The sequence below is a fragment of the Artemia franciscana genome, chromosome 12, assembly GCF_032884065.1.
Source record: "Artemia franciscana chromosome 12, ASM3288406v1, whole genome shotgun sequence".
Classification (NCBI taxonomy): Eukaryota; Metazoa; Arthropoda; class Branchiopoda; order Anostraca; family Artemiidae; genus Artemia; species Artemia franciscana.
Genome location: NC_088874.1, coordinates 17,822,102 through 17,840,141, shown reverse-complemented (window position 1 = coordinate 17,840,141; position 18,040 = coordinate 17,822,102). Strand labels below are relative to the sequence as shown.

Sequence of the window (18,040 nt, the reverse complement as noted above, 5' to 3'; positions counted from 1 at the left end):
CCGCAGGAGGAAAATAAAGCTGAGCAGGAAGAGTTAACCAGCCAAAAAAAAAACACGGTTAATGGGGGAGTTTGTCAAAAGTTTTTTTTTTTCATATATAAATCCAACGTAAACTTCTGATCTTTCTGTGTCGTGCACAAAAAAATAATCTGACAAGTTTTTTTCCTTTTTTTAAATCAAAAGCTTAACGAAATGAGCTATATTGTTGAAAATGCCGCAAATCGCGATCTTTTTACATAATTGTTAATTGCTTTCCTGTGATAGATTGACTATAAAGATGGAAGCGATGCTTCATTGAATAATTAATTACAGTGAGTATTCGTGGTAGTTTTTATGCTAGACGGTCTTAAGTGCTAGCTTTGCTTTCAATTGATATTTGTGCTCTTTTGCCGGTTAAACACGGCTTATCATAGTTTATTCCTTCTAAACTTGACGCGTGTTACTAATTCTATACCAAGATTAAGAATCTATCTTTTTACCTCTTCTAGTAAGTTGCTCTTGTTCAATTCCATGTCTCAATGAACTCCTGCCCATTGGGCATTTTAATCGCTTTTGGCTTGCGTTCTATTATTCTTAACTATCCTTAAAAAAAGATGAACCTTGAACCCTGGAAAGACTCACAATAAGATGTCCGCTATTAGATGTATATGCTGAAACAACAGGGAAGCTGTTCTTTCGTTATTCCTGTCTCTTATGTAGATTTGATGTGTATTTTGTAGTCTATTCAAAATACAAATCAGTCCCGGGAAACTTGAAGTCAGCCAAGATCATTTTATCAGTTTGCACAACGTAATAGCTTACCTTTGGCGTATTTGGGATTCAGTCAGGCAATATAGTTATCTTCATAGTCTTAGACGGTATTGAACGAAATACGTCGTAACTCATAAAAAAGAAAATGAGAACCTTATTTTCTTTTTTCGCACTAAGTAATGTCAGGCCGTCAGAGACGCCTGCTTAAATGACGTTTTTCAGGAGGAAATTTGGAAAATTTCTTTGATCAGAGCTTTTTAGTGGGATAAATCAACAAGCTGTGTTTCCTAAAATTCCTAACTCCTGTGTTTCCTAAATTTCAACTCCTGTCAAAGTCAACAAAGTATGAAACTAGAAAATTAAGACTTAGACATTGACTATGCTTTAAAAAAACCATTGAAACCAATGGTTTTTAAGATCAATTTCTTTATTTAAAGATTGTTATTGCAGTGCAAATTGTTTATACGGCTTGTGTCTCTTTTGCTTCTCAAAATATACCTACATCAATTTTTTAATGAGCCTAGTCACTCAGCACATAGGAGGGGTAGGGAGAAGGCAATTATTAAAGAAAATGTATGTTTGTATATGGAATATCACGTTATAACTAAAAACGGAGCGTCCTAGCTGAATTGCTAGCATACCAAACTCTCAAGAGAAGGGTCGATGGGTTGAGTTAATGTTGTGTCTATCATTTGGTTTAGGCAAGGTTTATTGGAAAGTCCCTGTAGAACAAGTAAAAAGGCCACCCAGCTTCAAATGGGTATTAGAGGAATCAAGGGTAAAACACTGGAAGCCTCAGGTTTTTTCCTCAAATCACATATAGCATTCACGGTCGGAACAAGAAGATTTTTTTTTTCCTCTCTTTATATTTTACTTTCTCGGAATAACAATCAAGAAAAAGTTAGAATACAATTGGGGGCTAGGATTTTCCTAATGTTTTTTTGGCATGTACAAATAAATCCATTTGGTTTAAAATCACAAATTATTTTGACTCTCCCTATTGTTTTTTTGGTCGAATTGTAAGGAATTATCATGCCTTTTCTGTATTCTTTTTAATCGAGTTTGGGATCGAGCAGACGGAATAATTTCTGTTCGTTTCAAGTTTTAATATTACTCGTTATTTTTAGTCGAAAAAGTTTTTTTTTTAATTTCTTATCGTTTCCAAGTAATGCTGGGAAACCCGCCTCCCCCTCCATGAAAGTCTCCCCCCACCCGTTGAAAATTCCTTCATGCAGTTCTGCCGCTTAAAATGTCCCCTTCGGGAAATTAATAGACAAATAAAACGAATTTCGTATGGGAATTCTGGCATGTTCCCTTTGTCTACAAAAACATCCTTGAAAGCTTAATCCCAGCAACTTCCCTCCCAACGGAAAAGTCTCTCCGTAGAAAGATCCCCCGCAGAAAATTTCCCTCCCGAAAATATATGTATTCTTCCAAATAACAATAACTATATTTAAGCAACCCCACCTAACGTAACCTAATTTAATCTGTCATCATCAAACCTTGCATTAAATTGAAAATTTTGACTGAAAACGCTGACTAAATCCAAGCAGAAAAAAAAGGTATTTCGGACATTAACAGATGAATGTCAACATTCATCGGTAAATGTCGGAAATTCCTATTTTTTTCTCTCCTTAGTGTGGGCGAAAAGCACAAAAACACTTCCGTGTTTGAGGGAAGAAATTGGATGAGATGCACTTCCAAGCATGTTCTTTAATATGGCTCGATTATGCAAGCGAAATTTTTTCTCGGAACGCCACAAGGTGGCTTGGAATCCAAGATGACAGACGAAAATACGAGTTTGTCAAAATGAGAAAACATGGCCGTTCAAGTAGGCTTGTATGAGACATCGGTGGCACAAGTTCCGAAAATGAGCTTAAAAATAACCTAAGCTGTACCGTAGTGCCTCTAGGTGCCTCAAATCCAAGATGGCGGTCGAAAAAAATACAAGAATTAATTACTTCAAATGGGCGATTTAGGAGTAATTGATACTTCAGATTCTGAAAACGCACTTATATGCACATAAATATAACTTAGTTGTACTGTTGATCTGCTTCAGGTCTAAAATTAGTTGACCCTTTGATCCGCTTGGGGTCTAAAATCGAAGATGGTGGAGGAAAATATCAGTTTTCCGAATCGCGTGAGGCTCAAGATCCTGACATAGCAAGCTGGAGTAGAGTAATTAATGTAGCAGTTTTAAACTTCGTTCTGTCATTTTGGCATATACCTAATAGTAGCACAGTCTGTACGGTACAAACTGCCAAAGCATGAGACCAAGAAGCGTTCAAGTTATGGCCTTTGTTTACATTTGCTAAACCAAAATCAGTTAAATACTTGTTAACTCTTCGTATCTTTGGTGACTGTAAATGAATCAACAGAAGCTAAACGGACGGATTAAACCCTTGAGAATTATAATTTTATCAGGAACATAAAGAGATTAATCAAATCTTCTGGTAAATAAATCACGTGCTCAACAACTAAAGCCCTTTGATTATAGTGGGCTACAGTCACAGTCAAATTTCCTGCAGCGGCACCTTCTTTTACACCATTTTTTGCAACCACAACGCACTGTCTCGCGACAGTCTTTTGACGCTGCTGGAAGTGAACCTAACCGATTGGAAAGCCACTTTCCATCGGTGCCTCTGACCCAGCCAAAGTCAGAAAAACTGGGAAGAGTGACTGTTGATTCCAAGCTGCGACGTTACACATATCCTGACTCTAGTGCAGCTCTAGTGATAGTTTTTAAAGCCGAAGCACTAGCTGGAGGAAGTGTCTGCATGTTCTTGGTTTTTTGTTGTTTAAATGTTTCTTTCCTAAATTCATTCACGTCGTCGCAGTCTTGTTTTACGTTGTATGTCTTCATGAAAAAGCGTTCAAGGTCGTGTACTTGCAGTTCTGTCACTTGGGAAGGCTGGTTTTTCAGTTGAAGGAAAGTCTCCGTCAGTCCTGGCATATTTTGCCAAGTCGCAAAGACCTGCCTCCTTCCGTGTTAGATAAAAGAATAAACGTTATCACATCCTGTAAACTCGTGGAAGAACGAAAGTGCCTGTGATTTCGTCGGCCCCAGCGATTGAACTATTTAGTGAATGGGAACGTATTTTTGGTTGCTACCGACGCCAAAAGCAACAGATAGTTCGAATACTCCAATGCCATCAAAGCATGAGGTCGCAATCGCCACGTCTGTGTCCACCGTTCGTATGAGAATCGTCTCATGTCCTTGTAAGACTGCGTTACAAGTGTGGATCAAAAGGCGAGTGTCAGCCTCTTCGTGTGAACATAACTGGATGAGGTTCTGCTCTTAGAATGACTAGTTAGCTATGTACGTTCGTTTTGACGACGTTGGAGACCTTTTCACAACAGCATGGGACAGCAGGTTAAACAAGTCTGTTTTGTTTACATCTACTTGCAGATATTCTTTCCACTTCAATGAGATTTGTGTGTTCTGAACAACTTTTAGTCGTTAAACCTTACGTCTCTGACTTCTGACAGACGACTTTCCAATCTGTAAACATCAAATACGAGGTCAAGTTCCCCGACATTTCTGAGCTGATTCTCTATCATAGGAAAAAAACACGTTTTCTGCATAGAATGTCTTCGAAATCCCTGAGTTCAAAATTTGCACCAGAGCAGCTCCGTCTATCAGTTTTGCTGTAACATTTGGAACGTTAACGTCAACAGCTGGGGTTAAGTTTATTAAGACATATGCAAGTTCAGCCTTGTTGTCAATACGAATCTAGCCATCAGACATCAAAGCCGGTGGATACTCGTGTTTGAAGGAGGCGTCCATGTCACCTCCTCGAGCAACACAGCCCAGGTAAAGTGCTTCAAACAGTGATACATCATTTCTAGCTGAGTTTTCGCTGATGTGGGTCTTTTCTTCTTATTCGCCCGAGATATGGCATTGGAATTCTTGACCAACGAACCTGTTATAGTAACCATGAAACTGACCTCTAGATGACAGGTTGAATAAAAGCAGTCGACATGGAGGCAAATTTAAGCCGTTTGCAACGGGTCATGTTTGGATTTTTTTTTTTTTTTTGATATTATTACTTTAGTCTACTCTTACTTTCATATAGTGAAATTTCATACAGTGCCATTGGTTATTTCAGACTAGCCTATTTGAGCGGTCATGTCTTCTCATTTTAACAAACTCGTATTTTCGTCCGCCATTTTGAATTTGAGGCATCTAGCGGCACCACGGTACAACTTGAGTTATTTTCTCGTTCATATTCGGAAGCTATTCCATCAATTAACCCACACTAGCCTATTTGAACGGCCATGTCTTCTCATTTTGACAAACTCGTAGTTTCGTCCGCCATCTTGGATTTCAAGCTACTTAACTGCGTTCCGAGGACAAATTTCATTTGCATAATTGAGCCATATTAAAGAGCATGCTCAAAAGTGCATCTCAGTCAATTTTGTTGCTTTCCTCAAACACGGAAGTATTCTGGTGTTTTCGACCCTTTTCGCCCGCAATAACCTTGGATTTAGTCAGTGTTGCCAATCAACTTTTTCAGTTTAATGCAAGGTTTGATGATGACACGTTTGGTTAGGTTGGTTTAGGTTAGGTTAAGTGAGGTTTTTAACCTATTTCTAATATTTTTAACTAAATTTAATCTAACCTAAATTAACCTAGCTTTAACTTTTACCATCATAGCTTGCGTAAGACTGAAAAAGCTTACTCGTAAAGCTAATTGAATCCAAGCAGAAAAAAAGGCATTTCGGACACACGGTAACACACGCCAATCTATTAACCATCGTTTTCTTTGGAGCAGGTATTTTCTAGATTAGTGCGTTATCCGGTTTTTAAGATTGTCCCATCCTTGGACGGGTAATTCAGTTTTGAGTTTAAATTTTCAGTGCCTCCATGTTTCATGCTTTTATGCCCAAACTGGAATGTATACTTGAATTATAGTTTTACTTCAAGGACGCAAAATTTTTCTTAAAGTTTAAAATATGAAGGTGACCTCGAAAACGCTTTATCCGGAGGGGGTTCGGGTTCCCCCCTCCCAACCATTGAATTTTTTGTTGAAATAGTAAGAAACTTAAAAGACGCATATAGATAAATTTTTGACGCATTTTCTAAAACAAAATTTTGTACAATCTACCTCCCTCCCCCAAACAAAAATTCTGGATATGATCTCGGGCCTTGACAACACTATATGTTAACTTCTCTTCTTTTCTTTCTTATGCCTAATAGGCTGTTGATATTGGTCTCTCTAACATTCAAATACTTGACACATGGTCTACTAAGGAAGCTGAATGGTACGAAGAAGCTATGATGGAAAACGTATTTTTGGGGAGAGTAGATGACATTTCAGGGTAAGTAGACCCCATTTGTAATTTCTTCAACTTTTGTTATAAGTTATATTTACGTTTAGATAGTCAACTTATAACCAATGTCAACTTATACGAACAGGGAATTTATTCTCCTCTTCTTCGTCATTATAATGGACGGAAGACATAAATTTAAAGGCTTGGTTCTATGTCTAGCAATATTAAAGTGAAACATTAATTCCTTTGAGATCATAGGATCATACAGTTGCAATATGGTATTTTTTCCATGGTTGGTTAGGTTGCATACCAGATGTCCCAAAATCATAGTGACAATGGGACAATGGGATGTTAGTGCTTTTTTTACGCTTCTTCACCTTGCGTGACAAGCGTACACATAATCGTCTAAAAAGATCTTTCTTCATTTGATTTCAATAAAAACATTGTTTGTTTTTATTGTTGTTCTTTTCTTTGCATGAATTTAAAAAAATAAGTATTTCAAATAAAAATAAATTGTCATATTAAACTTAACTCGATCGGAAATAAAGTTCAAAAATAATGTGAACTAAAAACTATCAGACACTACAGTCAAAGAATAAATGAGGCCCGGAGCATACAAATTAAAATCAATAATCATATCAAACGTAAAGATAACAGATACGGATATAGATTAATTTAAGAAACAAAGTTTTTGAGATGAAACCAAAGAGCGAAGTTGAATCGAATAATTATTATTGTTCCTCGGCTTATGTAATATTTTTTTTGAAAAGCAGTTTAAAAAAAAACGGCGCATGATATTTCCCTGTATTTCTAGAATTCTGAGCAACTAGCGCTTTTCTGAAAACACAGAACCGACGCAACAAACATGAATAGAAACAGGAAAATTCCTAAGTGACCTGCAGAAATAGAAGAATTTTGGTCGTTTTTAGGTTTTAAAAAGTAGAAAATAAACCTTATAATTTTTTTCCATCTTAAACGAAGAAACTAAGGAAATTAACATGAATTTTGTTAAAATGGGGTGTTGAATATAAGTTTAACTTCGTATGTCATTGTGTTGCGAGAGCAACACTTTACTTTTCTCAGCACCCCGATTTCAGCTTATTCCTAGAAAGTGGTAACAGTCTAACCTATGCGGCTTTTAGTGTGGACCTTGTACTGGATTGATAAATATGACTTCTTTTTTTGGAAAGCTTCGTAGAACTCTTACCTGGGACGGAAAAGGATGGTTTTTGCTTGTCCTTGAGCCAGAGCCTACAGTGTGTGAAGTGAAGTGGAGTTTTATAGCCTATGTCAGAGAGAGCTATCTGATATTTATCGTTGCCATCTTTCAGGAGTTGCAAATAAAAAGTCAATTATCCATGAATTTAATATAAGAATTCAAAATGTGCAAGAATAGCTTATTCTACTTTAATATCCTAAGAGAACTTAACACTGAAAACAAATAGTTGTTTGAAAGATAATGTGCACAGATCTCAAAGTTGATTAGGCATAAAAAATTGGATTTTTAATGAGTCCTTTAACAGTTCTCTATCACGTTGCAGTATCCTTCTAGCTCTGATTGTCAGTAGACGATTTATGAACAATATTAAGGGGGCTGGGAGGGGGAATAATGATGAAAGGAGATTGGTAACCTCCGGATTAGGGTTTTCAGCCATGGGGTTTATGATAGTACCCTTTTTGTTCGTTAAAGTCTTTTCCTTCCGAAAACGGCACCAAAAGTGTGCTTTTTGGGTGCCATATGACCCTTGATGATGGTTTTACCGGTTCAAATTTATAAAAAGTGGATAGAGGTAAAAATTAGCTTTTAAATGAGCTCACAGACAGTTCTTAGTGAGCCCTTGAAGCTTTATATGAGCCCTTAAAGCTCTCTAAGATGTTTAAGTGCCCTGCTAGTGACGAAGACGAAGAGGAGGACAATAGGACATATAAGTACTATCGATGCCAAAAAAAGTGATTTTCCTTGTTGTTCAATTTGGGATACTATCAGTGTCTCGAATACGGTTTTCGAAAATGGCAATTTTAATGGTGTATTTTTTCGGTTGATCTGGCGCCATTTTGGAAGGGTTTTAGGCTATTTTCGATATGTCTGTAAATTTGTTTCCAAAGTAACAGTTTACTATTAAGTAAATAATTGTTATCATTCCTGAATCAGCTACAAAGGCCAATTTTTCTTTAACTTATGGTGACCGTACTTTGCTCTTTGCTAGGTTGCAGCTATTGCTGCAAGCACAAGGAATAAATTAATTTTAAAACGGCTAAAAATTAAGTCGAATATTCAAGTCGAACTTAAAACGAACAAAAATCACTACAAACAGATGATGGACAGCTACGCCCTTCTCCTTCTCCTAACCGTAAAAGTTCTAAAGCGTATTGCGTCATTTACGTTTTATTAAAAATCTTCATGAATTTTGGATATTGTATCTAATTTTCAAAACATTGACGAAAAATAAATCACCATACTAATCAAGATGACTGAAGATAATTAATGATAATTAACTGAATATGTAATATATTATGATATCACTTCCTGGTAAATCTCAGCAATTTAAGATTTCTTTTAACTGTATTATTTTATTTTTCAAATGCATATATATATAAAAAAATGTTTATTATGTATTCGGTTTTCAGTAGAAAGTAAACGACACAATATGCTTTGGAACTTTTACGGTTAGGGAAGGAAGAAAAGGGCAGTAGCCAAGCTCCTGTTTATGGTAATTTCGTTTGTTTTAAGTTTGATTTGAATATTCAATTTAATTTTACTCGTTTTATGATTTATTTGTTGTTCTATATCAATATTCATCTATGTCAGAGAGTTGGAAGTCTTCAGTCGTTAAGTCGACAGTGATGTCAGTCGTCAAGTATGGTCCTGAAGCGGGGGTGCTTGGAAAAACGGAGGAAGATTTTTTAGATGTTTTCAAGTGGAATTGTCTACGGGTTGTTTTGAGTACCCTTCTGACTTATGGTATTCCAAACAGTAACCTCTACGGAAAATGTGCTTCTATCCTGCTTTCTAGGGCTATAATGTGAGATAGCCAGGACACGTCCTACGGATGAAGGATGATAGATATCCACAAATTGACCTTGTCGGTCAACCATCTAAGGACAAAATAGCAGGTGTTTTCTGCAGGAGGAGGTCGCAAGGAAAGATTTGACGGAAATTGGAACTTTTATGGACGATTTAAAGAAGGAAGCTTCCCTTTGAGCATACCCTGAAAGTTTCAACAAAATACAATTGATCATTCCTGAGGTATTGCTGGTGCGCCCCTTTGACATCTAGTATGCACATAATGTGTTTTGATTTTGTTCAACATCTCCTGAAACTATTTCTAAGTAGAGGTAGTCATAAACGTAGTCACAGTTACGTTTAGTCACAGTCACAACTAGTCGCAGTTCAAATGATAAGGGAGATGATCAAAAAGGCGTGTTTGCATGCTACCAATATTGTTACAACTACCACCACTACTACTAACACATTACGCCATTTAGTGTATTGAGCGGAAATTTGGACTAAATCAAAAGACGCTATGTGCATGCACATTGTAAAAATAGTATATCTCAAGAAATGATTTGGGTATTAAGTTGGAACTTTTAAAGAATCTTTAAAGGGGAAGATAATCTCACCAAAAGACAGTATGTGCACATTACTGCTAATACTACTGTTACTGCTCCGTTTACAACTAATAGTACTACTGCTACTACTTCTATTGCAACTACTTGTAAGGCTAAGAGCATTGAGATGGAAATTGCAAGAAGTATATGAATATACAGGTCATCGCAAGGACATATCAGCAATGTCATAGCAATTGCTAATTGAGTCAAAACTGAAAACAAAATACGTTTTAAACGTTCCATCTTTCTTTACTTTCATAAATAAAAAATTTTCAAAACTTTAAGGAATAAATATCAGTATGTGTCAATTAAAGTGACAGTCCACAGTCATTTGTTTGTTTTTCCTCTGCAAAGCGCAAATTATTATCGGGTCGTGAGAATGCATGGGGGTTATCGTCCCTGCTCATGTTAATTTCTGCTTTTTTTTAGTTTGACTCGGCTATTTATTGTAATTCCTGTTCGTTTTGAGTCTCATTTATTTATTGATGGTGGTTAGTGGTATTTTTGCGCATGGAAGGTTATTTGACTTTTTGTCGGCTCATTTTTGGCTTAATAGAGCTCTTTAGTTTTTGTGGAAAAAAGTTTTGAAAATTAATTACAAGAAAAAAAATCTGCTGCAGGGTACAAGGAGCAAGCTACAAAGTCAGTCTAAAATGGGCATTGAGAAGAAAGACCCGATTGAAATTCAGCTTGTCCAATCCATGTTGAATGGAACGCTTTTGTTGCATGACAGACAGAGAAAGGAATCAGCAGCTGTTGAAATTATATAGGTAAATAGATGCAAAAATAAAGGCAGTTGCTGATGACTGCCCTTTGAACGTCTAAAGAAAGTAAAGCCAAAGCTTTAAAAAACGACAACAAACAAGGGATTTGGAAATGTTGCTGTTTTGTGATGATTTTCCGGTCGTTAATGAAAGCAGTTAGTTACTTGTGTATTCTTCCAAATTTGTACCTTCATGGTTGAAAAAAAAGAAACCTGAGAAGATCCATATAGAAAGCCAAGGGGTAGGATCATCTTGATATTACCCATGTCTTTCCAGAAGATAATGATGCTACACTGCTGACCGTCCTGGTTTCAAATTTATGAGAGATCGGTTTGAATCTTAAGTGTGGTGTCGATTGTGGCATTCATACGGTAAACAACAGCTGAACCAGGTCCCTATTAGTCCTTTTTAGGTACCAGGAAGCCCCTAAAGATCCCTTTTTCCGCTAAAAAAAAGTCCCTGAAGCCCCTATTTTTGGCTCCTTGAACCTATGGTAGTAAGTTTTTTCCAAACATCTTAAAGTTTGAATTAAAAGTTCCCAATCGGTAAAATATATAGTGTTAGTTTAGGTTTAGCTGTCAGTTTGTTCTTTTGTTTAATTAAGCATGGTTTAACATTGAAGTTTTGTATTCTGTTATTATTTTCTTTTGTTTTTCAGGCAGAAAATGATGCTTACACTTTGGCACAAAGCTGATATAAAAGAAGGAGAATTTAATGATAGAGACTCAATAAATCAGATACTAATTGATGCCATGCTAGCCAAGGAAACAAAGCATTAAACTTGTGCTTAATTTGTATAATTTGTGTATACCTTAGCATGTCCATGCTTGAATAGGCTGTATTATCAAGCCGCGTTTTCTTTCCGTGATCGTTCTGACTTATTTAAACGAAATCATTGCCGAAATCTTGTTTTGAATTTGGGAACGTTATGTTTAATACAAATAACATTGTCCTTATTGTGGTAGAGTGTTTGGAGTGCTTGAGCAATAATAGGAGTATAAGGGTGCCTGGAGATTTTTTTCTTTGGGGAATGGGCGCCAAAAATTATTACACGGTAAAGATATAAAAAAATTATTATGCCTAGAAATTTCAGTTATCTAAATGCTTCAAAATTTATAATATTTTGAATATTTTTGGTCCTCTAGAGAGTGATTGGGCTCTAAAGACTTTCGTATTAATGTAAAGTGACTCTCTATAACCATTCCTAGTTTCCGTTATATGCGTAGAAACTTTTTTTGAGTAGTCAATATAACCGAGAACGTGTTCTTTTTTTTGTTTAAAAATTTACTACTTTACACAGTCACATGGTAGTTTTTCAACAGACGTTCAAGCTATATTTTGCCTTTGAGCCTAATTTTATTTATACAAGAAATATTCAAACGCGAACTATTTTATTGCCCATAATTTAATCAATAGTTGTCTTTTACAGTGTTTTCTGATTTAGTTATGAATACATATTGTAAAGTGTAATTGAAAACTAACATTTCATAAAAAATTCTTGAGACAATGCAAAGCAATAGCCAGAAAAAGACTATTTGACGAAAGTTGTAATTATTGATTTTTATATTTCTTAAACTTTTACTTAAGATAAATCACCTGGTCCTATGAAAATAGAGTTACATTTAAGCGCAATTCAACTTCCTTAGAGTAAAGCTTGAAAAGGCCTTTTTAAAATTATTTTTGAATAATAAAGCTTTCTCATTACTATTTTCACTGTTGTTGTTTTGTTGTTGTTTTTTTTTCTAATTGCAATCGTTAAGGATAGATCATGAGCAATAGTTTTAAACTCTAAGTAATTTTTTACGGGAAATACTGTGCGCATTTAGAAGGGTTTATAATTCCAAGTGTTGCGCTATTTACGAGTAAAACTGATTTTTTAATTTACGAATAAAACTGATTTATTACTTACGCTCTTTGAAATCGCTAGTTGTAACTTTGCAGATAAATTTATATGTTTGTTTTGGTGTTTTACCCAAGTTAAATCAATAGACATAAATGTATGTGGCCTGGGCAACATGAAGGGCTGGAGTAGTCTTCGATCTTCTTCTCCGACAATGTGATTTGGAAGGCTTTTGTTTATTCGTCATTGATTGAACATTGTAGTTGTTCAATTTTCGCAGTCCTTCGAAAATTTTGGGCTTGTATTGGCCAAGAAGAATGTTCTCTTCATTGAAAATGATGACACTTTCTTCGCATATAGTCTCAAAATAAAGTGTTTTTACGCTAAATCAACGTTTATCTTTATTTCCTGGCACCCAATCAATGCTGTTACTTTTAAATTACATCGTAATTGTAAGCTAGTATTGCTTTAAGTTGTCCTAAAACATTGTATTTATCGCTTCTTTCAGAATTATCTGAAACAAGGCCTTGCTTTTAAAGTTTCAAATTTGACACCGTTTTAGCCGTTCCTAAGATATTGCTGATGTGTCCTTTTGAAAACCCTCCTGCATAGAGTGTGCTTTGATTTTCTTTGACATAACCTTCAGCATTTTTTTTAAACTGTACCTTGATATTCTAAGTCTTTGTGTAGACTCGGGATAAGTATGCCCCCTTTTCCCAATAACCAACATTGTATATAAACAATTGGCAACTTATACCGCTTGTAACACTTTCTCCAGGGCTTGTTGGGGTCAATTCATCTCCGGAGGTATAGTTATATGACTTTTATGACTTTTATGACTATTTTGAACAACGTGGTTATTCTAAGATTTTTATTGGATGTCTTTGGAGGGAAACGGTAGGGGGATTGGCTGCCCTCCGACCATTTTTAACATCTTCAATTTACTCTGAAAGTTTTAACATAATTTCCTAAGCTGTTCTTATGATATTGCCGATACATCTTTTTGATAAATAGGTTGTACATAGTAATTTTAGATTTAGTTTAACATGCCCCTCAACATTCCCCGAGGTTCCACCTGAATACCCCTAGCCTTTTCAAACACATCGAGTATCAAAAATTCCTCTTTTTTCATAATGATGAATCTTGCATGTAGAAAGAGCAAATAGCATAATTTACAGTCCTTATCCTGGAGGATGTAGGGGGCATTGTATTTCCGAAGGCATAGTTACTAGGTCTTATGACTTTTTGAACAAAATCATTTTTTCAAAATTTTGATCTGTGACGAGTCAAAAGGATCCATGGCGTAGGTGGGGAGGGCTGCCCCAAATTCATCTGGTCTCTTGTGACACTAAAGTATTTAAATGCTGTAAAAAAGTTTCTTATTCCAATTCACCCATCTTTTTGTTTCATCAGTGGCTCTTAATAAATTTGGAAACAATGTCAAGCTTTTGGTTTATGTGATGAGCATAAATGCGACATAATGAATAACAAACAAGCAACAATAATCCATAACATCCTGGAAAGATTTAGCTATAATTCAAGAAGATTAATTTGGTAGTTAATTAATTCTTTAACGATTAAAGAATTTAAGAGGTAAGACATAACTTGGAGGCAACTTAAAGTTTTGTGAACTGTCGATATAATCTTAGCTCCTCTCCCTCCGTTACAATATTGGCTGCATCCTCCCCTAGAGGAGATGCTGCCTATGCCCATGAAAGGAGCATCTGAAAAGGGGATTGGGCTAATTACCCACTGATAGCTCTTCACATCCCCTGAAATTTTCAACTTTGGATGCAAATTTCTGTGAATTCTGCCCGGTAAATAGCTGAACCTCCAAAAAGTTCGAGGCATCTGAATTCGTCAGTCAAGACGAATTCAGGACGAGGACTAATGCATTTTTTCAATTCCAAAGTAAGTGTTTATGCTGGCCTAAAATTGAACAACAAGAATTAATACTATTAAATCTAACCCTTTTAATCCCCATTTTTATGGATTATCAGCAAGCGTTTGACTCAAATGAACGAAGAGCTTTAACGAAAGTCTTATCCTTGTATGACGTACCAGATAAATATATTAAAGTGATTAGTACTATGAGCGAGAATAACATTGCTATGATTAAGGTAGAAAATGAGGTTAGTATCTGGTTTCGTACTGAATCAGTTGTTCAGCAGGATTGAGTTCTATAGGGATATTTATAAGGATCATTTTCATGAACATTGTCCTAAGGAGAACGGCAAAGGCTTAAGGACAGTATCCTAGATGAAAATGTTAACAAAATTAATTAATTTTTGGAGGTTTTGAGACTTGGTGGTGGACTTCAATTAGACTTCAATAGGCTTAGAAATTACTGTTGGAAGACTGAAAGGATAAGTCTGCGAACAAAGATTAAAATATTGGAAGCTACAGAGGTGATAATGGTCATGCATGACTCCGAAAGACGGAGGAAGATTTGTCAGATGTTTCCCACGGAAATTGTTTCGGATACCCGTCCTATTAACTATGTTTTGAATTTTACGAAAATTCTAGTTGAATCACGCAGTCTGTAAATGAAGGATGACAGACGAAAAGTCGTAAGAAAAGATTTGAGGGAATTCAGAACTTTTTGAGAGGGTTCAAAAAGACAGGTTTATAACAGATTGGGACAGAGCATGAGCTTGCATAGCTATGTTTGTCTTAGATGACTTGATGCTATAGTGAGCCGTTAGTAATTTACAGAGAGAGAGAGAGATCGGTATATTTAAAAAGTATCGTAGCATAGAGCTAAATTCAGTTTTTTCACAAAAATCATACATTTAAACAAAAATCACACACTACAACTCAGCATTAAAAACTGATGTGAAAAAAGGCACAGATGAGTTTGCGTATCGATTGGTTCGTAATTTAGGAGGTACAAGTTTATTCCGTAATCGAGTTCGGCTATTGGGAGGGGCTGGTTCGGGTAGTAAAGATCGGTGGCTCTTATTGGCTAGGATGAATTTTCCAAATTGGTGAATAAGGTGTTCCAGCCGGACTTTAATTGGAGATAAATTTAATTTAGCGAGGGCTTGATCGTAGGGTATGCCACGGTCTCGGAGTATAATCCTTGTTGCTCTTTTCTGGACGCACTGTATGTCGCGTAGTAGGTACGCTGTACGGATAGCAGATGGACCCCACACCGGGGACGCGTACTTGAGCAACGGGCGAACATAACACGTGTAGGCATGGAGAAGGCTTTTAGTATCACACCCAAAACGCCTCATTTTGGTAAGTGTTTGAAGGCTTGCATTAGCCTTGTGGACGGTTAAATTAATATGGGCACTGAAACTACAGTCACTAGTGAAAGTTACTCCTAAGATTTTTATTTCGTTCACAATCGGGAAAGGGACTAGGGGCATATCTATATTCCGCTTCAGAGGGTTGAAACGAATTATCTTCGACTTGGCTACGTTAATGGTAAGATCATGACTTGAGCATTCGGTCTTTAGCTAATCAAATAACTGGTCTGAAAACTGCTTTGTTATGATAGTGTTTTCGACCAGGTAAGCGAGCACTATGGACAGATCATCTACAAACTTGTAACGGTCGTCGTGATGGTTAAGCAGGGAATTAATTACAGCCAGGAAAATTACCGAATCGTTTTCGTGGAGTGCAAAGACTTTTTGTTTTCGGCCAGTTTAGAAGTCAAGTACAAGGCCAAGGGTGCATCGTTTGACCCCCATTTCCTGGAGATTCATGCCTGCAGTCCGGTGGCGGATTAGGTCAAAGGCCTTTCGGAAATCCACTGCACAAATGTCGACGAAACAGCTACCTTTTTCAAGCCATTGGAGGACGCAGTCAAACATCCGTACTAGGTAGATTGTAGTACTACACTTGGGGAGTCCACCGTACTGGAATTTATCAATACGCCCATGAATTTGTTTCAGAAGAAACTTGAGTATAAAGGCCTCAGTTACTTTTGCGAAACAAGGTGTAAGTGAGATCGGGCGGAGATCGTCGCATGCACTAGGGGCGCGCTTTTTTGGAATAATTCTAATATAGGCCCTTTTCCACTGTGACGGGAAAAAGCCAGAAGCAAAACACTCATTAATGATGCTGGACAGTGGTAATGCTATGAAGGCTGCATATTCACGTAGCAGTTTGGCAGGTAATTCACCAGGGTATGAAGATGTATTCGGTTTGATCTTCCGTAATTCCGTGTAAACATCAAACTCACTGACTATTATGTTGTTCTCAGGCTCACATTTTTCAAGTATGGTGGACTTTTCATGAGCCGTGATAGTTGGATAGGTAGTACAGATCTTGGTTAAGAATTCACTAACTTCTTCTGCACTGATTAAGGACCCGCCATCATTGCTGATCTTTACACTAATGACAAAAGCTTGGCCGGCCACCTTTTTCACAGCGTTGTGCCACTTTTTGGGGTCTGAAGTAAGTAATTGGGAGGGCATGGTTTCACGACCATACCGAGCTTTGGCTTTCTTTACCAAAGAGACTATTTGATTTCGCAATTTCTTACCGTTGATTATATCACCACGGGAGTAGAGGCGAGACCTCTCTTTTATTAGTGATTTAATAGCTGGAGATATCCATGGTTTGTCGTATTCACTAACAACAAATGATTTTGTTGTAAAGATCCTTAGGTATTGACTGTATAACGTGGCATTGAAATCGGATACCTTAGTTTCCAAGAGCCCGGTATTGTACACTTCGGGGAAGTCATATGTGCCAATCCATCGACCGTATTCACAGATGGCCGACTCCGTACAAGGACAAAAAGTGACACGGGATAGTTTGGGCTTTGGTAAAGACTCTCTTGCTTTCCAAAGAATTGCGTTGTGGTCTGACATACCAACGGGACCAAGAGAAAAGGGAGGGGAGTAAAAATCATCACAATTTGTGAGTATAAGGTCCAATATGCCCCCCAAAGAGTGGGTGGGTATGTGTACTACTTGTTTTAAAGACAAACAAGATGATAAACAACTCTTCTTGGTTTGGTTAAAGTCTCCTCCTATAATAAAAGCAAGGCTACTGTATATACTTCTCAGGTGATCAACAGTCGTTTGGAGGTAGAAGACCAAGTCACCTCGGTTTCTTGCACTTTCCGGGTAATATACTGAAGCAACTATAATACAAGAAAAGCGCCAGGGAAGAGATTTAGGTTTGCAAATAGCCCAGATTACTTCATGAGCAGGATCAAATAATTCCGGTAATAATTTGCAAGGGATGTCTTTCCGTATGTACAAGGCAACACCTCCACCTAGTCTATGCTCACCTCGATCAGCACGTGTGCTCAGGAAAATTTCGTAGCCTGCCATATGACCTGACAACCTATCAAGATTCCAAGTTTCTGTAACTGCGATAACTGGGATACTATTTTGACGGACGATAACTTCAAATTCTTCCATTTTGTTGTACAATGACTGGCAGTTTATAACGAGAAAATTTGGCATTCTATTTTTCGAATTAAAAGTCACTGACCTTAATAGAGGGGGAGGCAGATCACTACTAGTCGAACATACCGGAGCTGTATTGAAGGGAATAAGAGATGGCATATTGGCATTTGTAGAACAGTCTATCTTAACAAGGATACGTTGATGGGGTGAGGTTTTCGGAGCAAGACTAGTTGATCTTAATGAAAAGATAACTGGGATCATCAGCTGACCTCGTTTTCCGCCACGCTTGCGGAAATTTACAGCTTAGAACTAGCAGATTTTCGATTATATAAAATATTGAACTGAAAATGAGCAGAAATTCTTTTAAGTTTAGAAACGAAACCTACAACGAACATAAGTTTAAACTATATCTACGTTGCATGGGCAACGTA

The 18,040-nt window shown here is 36.9% G+C and overlaps 2 protein-coding genes across 2 annotated transcripts in view; one reads left to right on the top strand and one right to left on the bottom strand.

Moving 5' to 3' along the window:
- Positions 1-12,305, top strand: part of LOC136033785 (uncharacterized) — a gene marked incomplete in the record, with an annotated part of 70,186 nt that extends 57,881 nt beyond the window's left edge. Inside the window, 2 exon segments of the mRNA XM_065714687.1 lie at positions 5,951-6,072; positions 11,056-12,305. Coding sequence (XP_065570759.1) covers positions 5,951-6,072; positions 11,056-11,176 — 243 coding nt within the window.
- Positions 12,306-14,156: 1,851 nt separating this feature from the next.
- LOC136033453 (uncharacterized) lies at positions 14,157-17,621 on the bottom strand. The gene is made up of 2 exons (XM_065714203.1): positions 16,105-17,621; positions 14,157-14,166 (listed from the first exon to the last, which is right to left on the bottom strand). The coding sequence occupies exons 1-2, from the start codon at positions 17,619-17,621 to the stop codon at positions 14,157-14,159; spliced, it is 1,527 nt and encodes a 508-aa protein (XP_065570275.1).
- Positions 17,622-18,040: the final 419 nt, after the last annotated feature.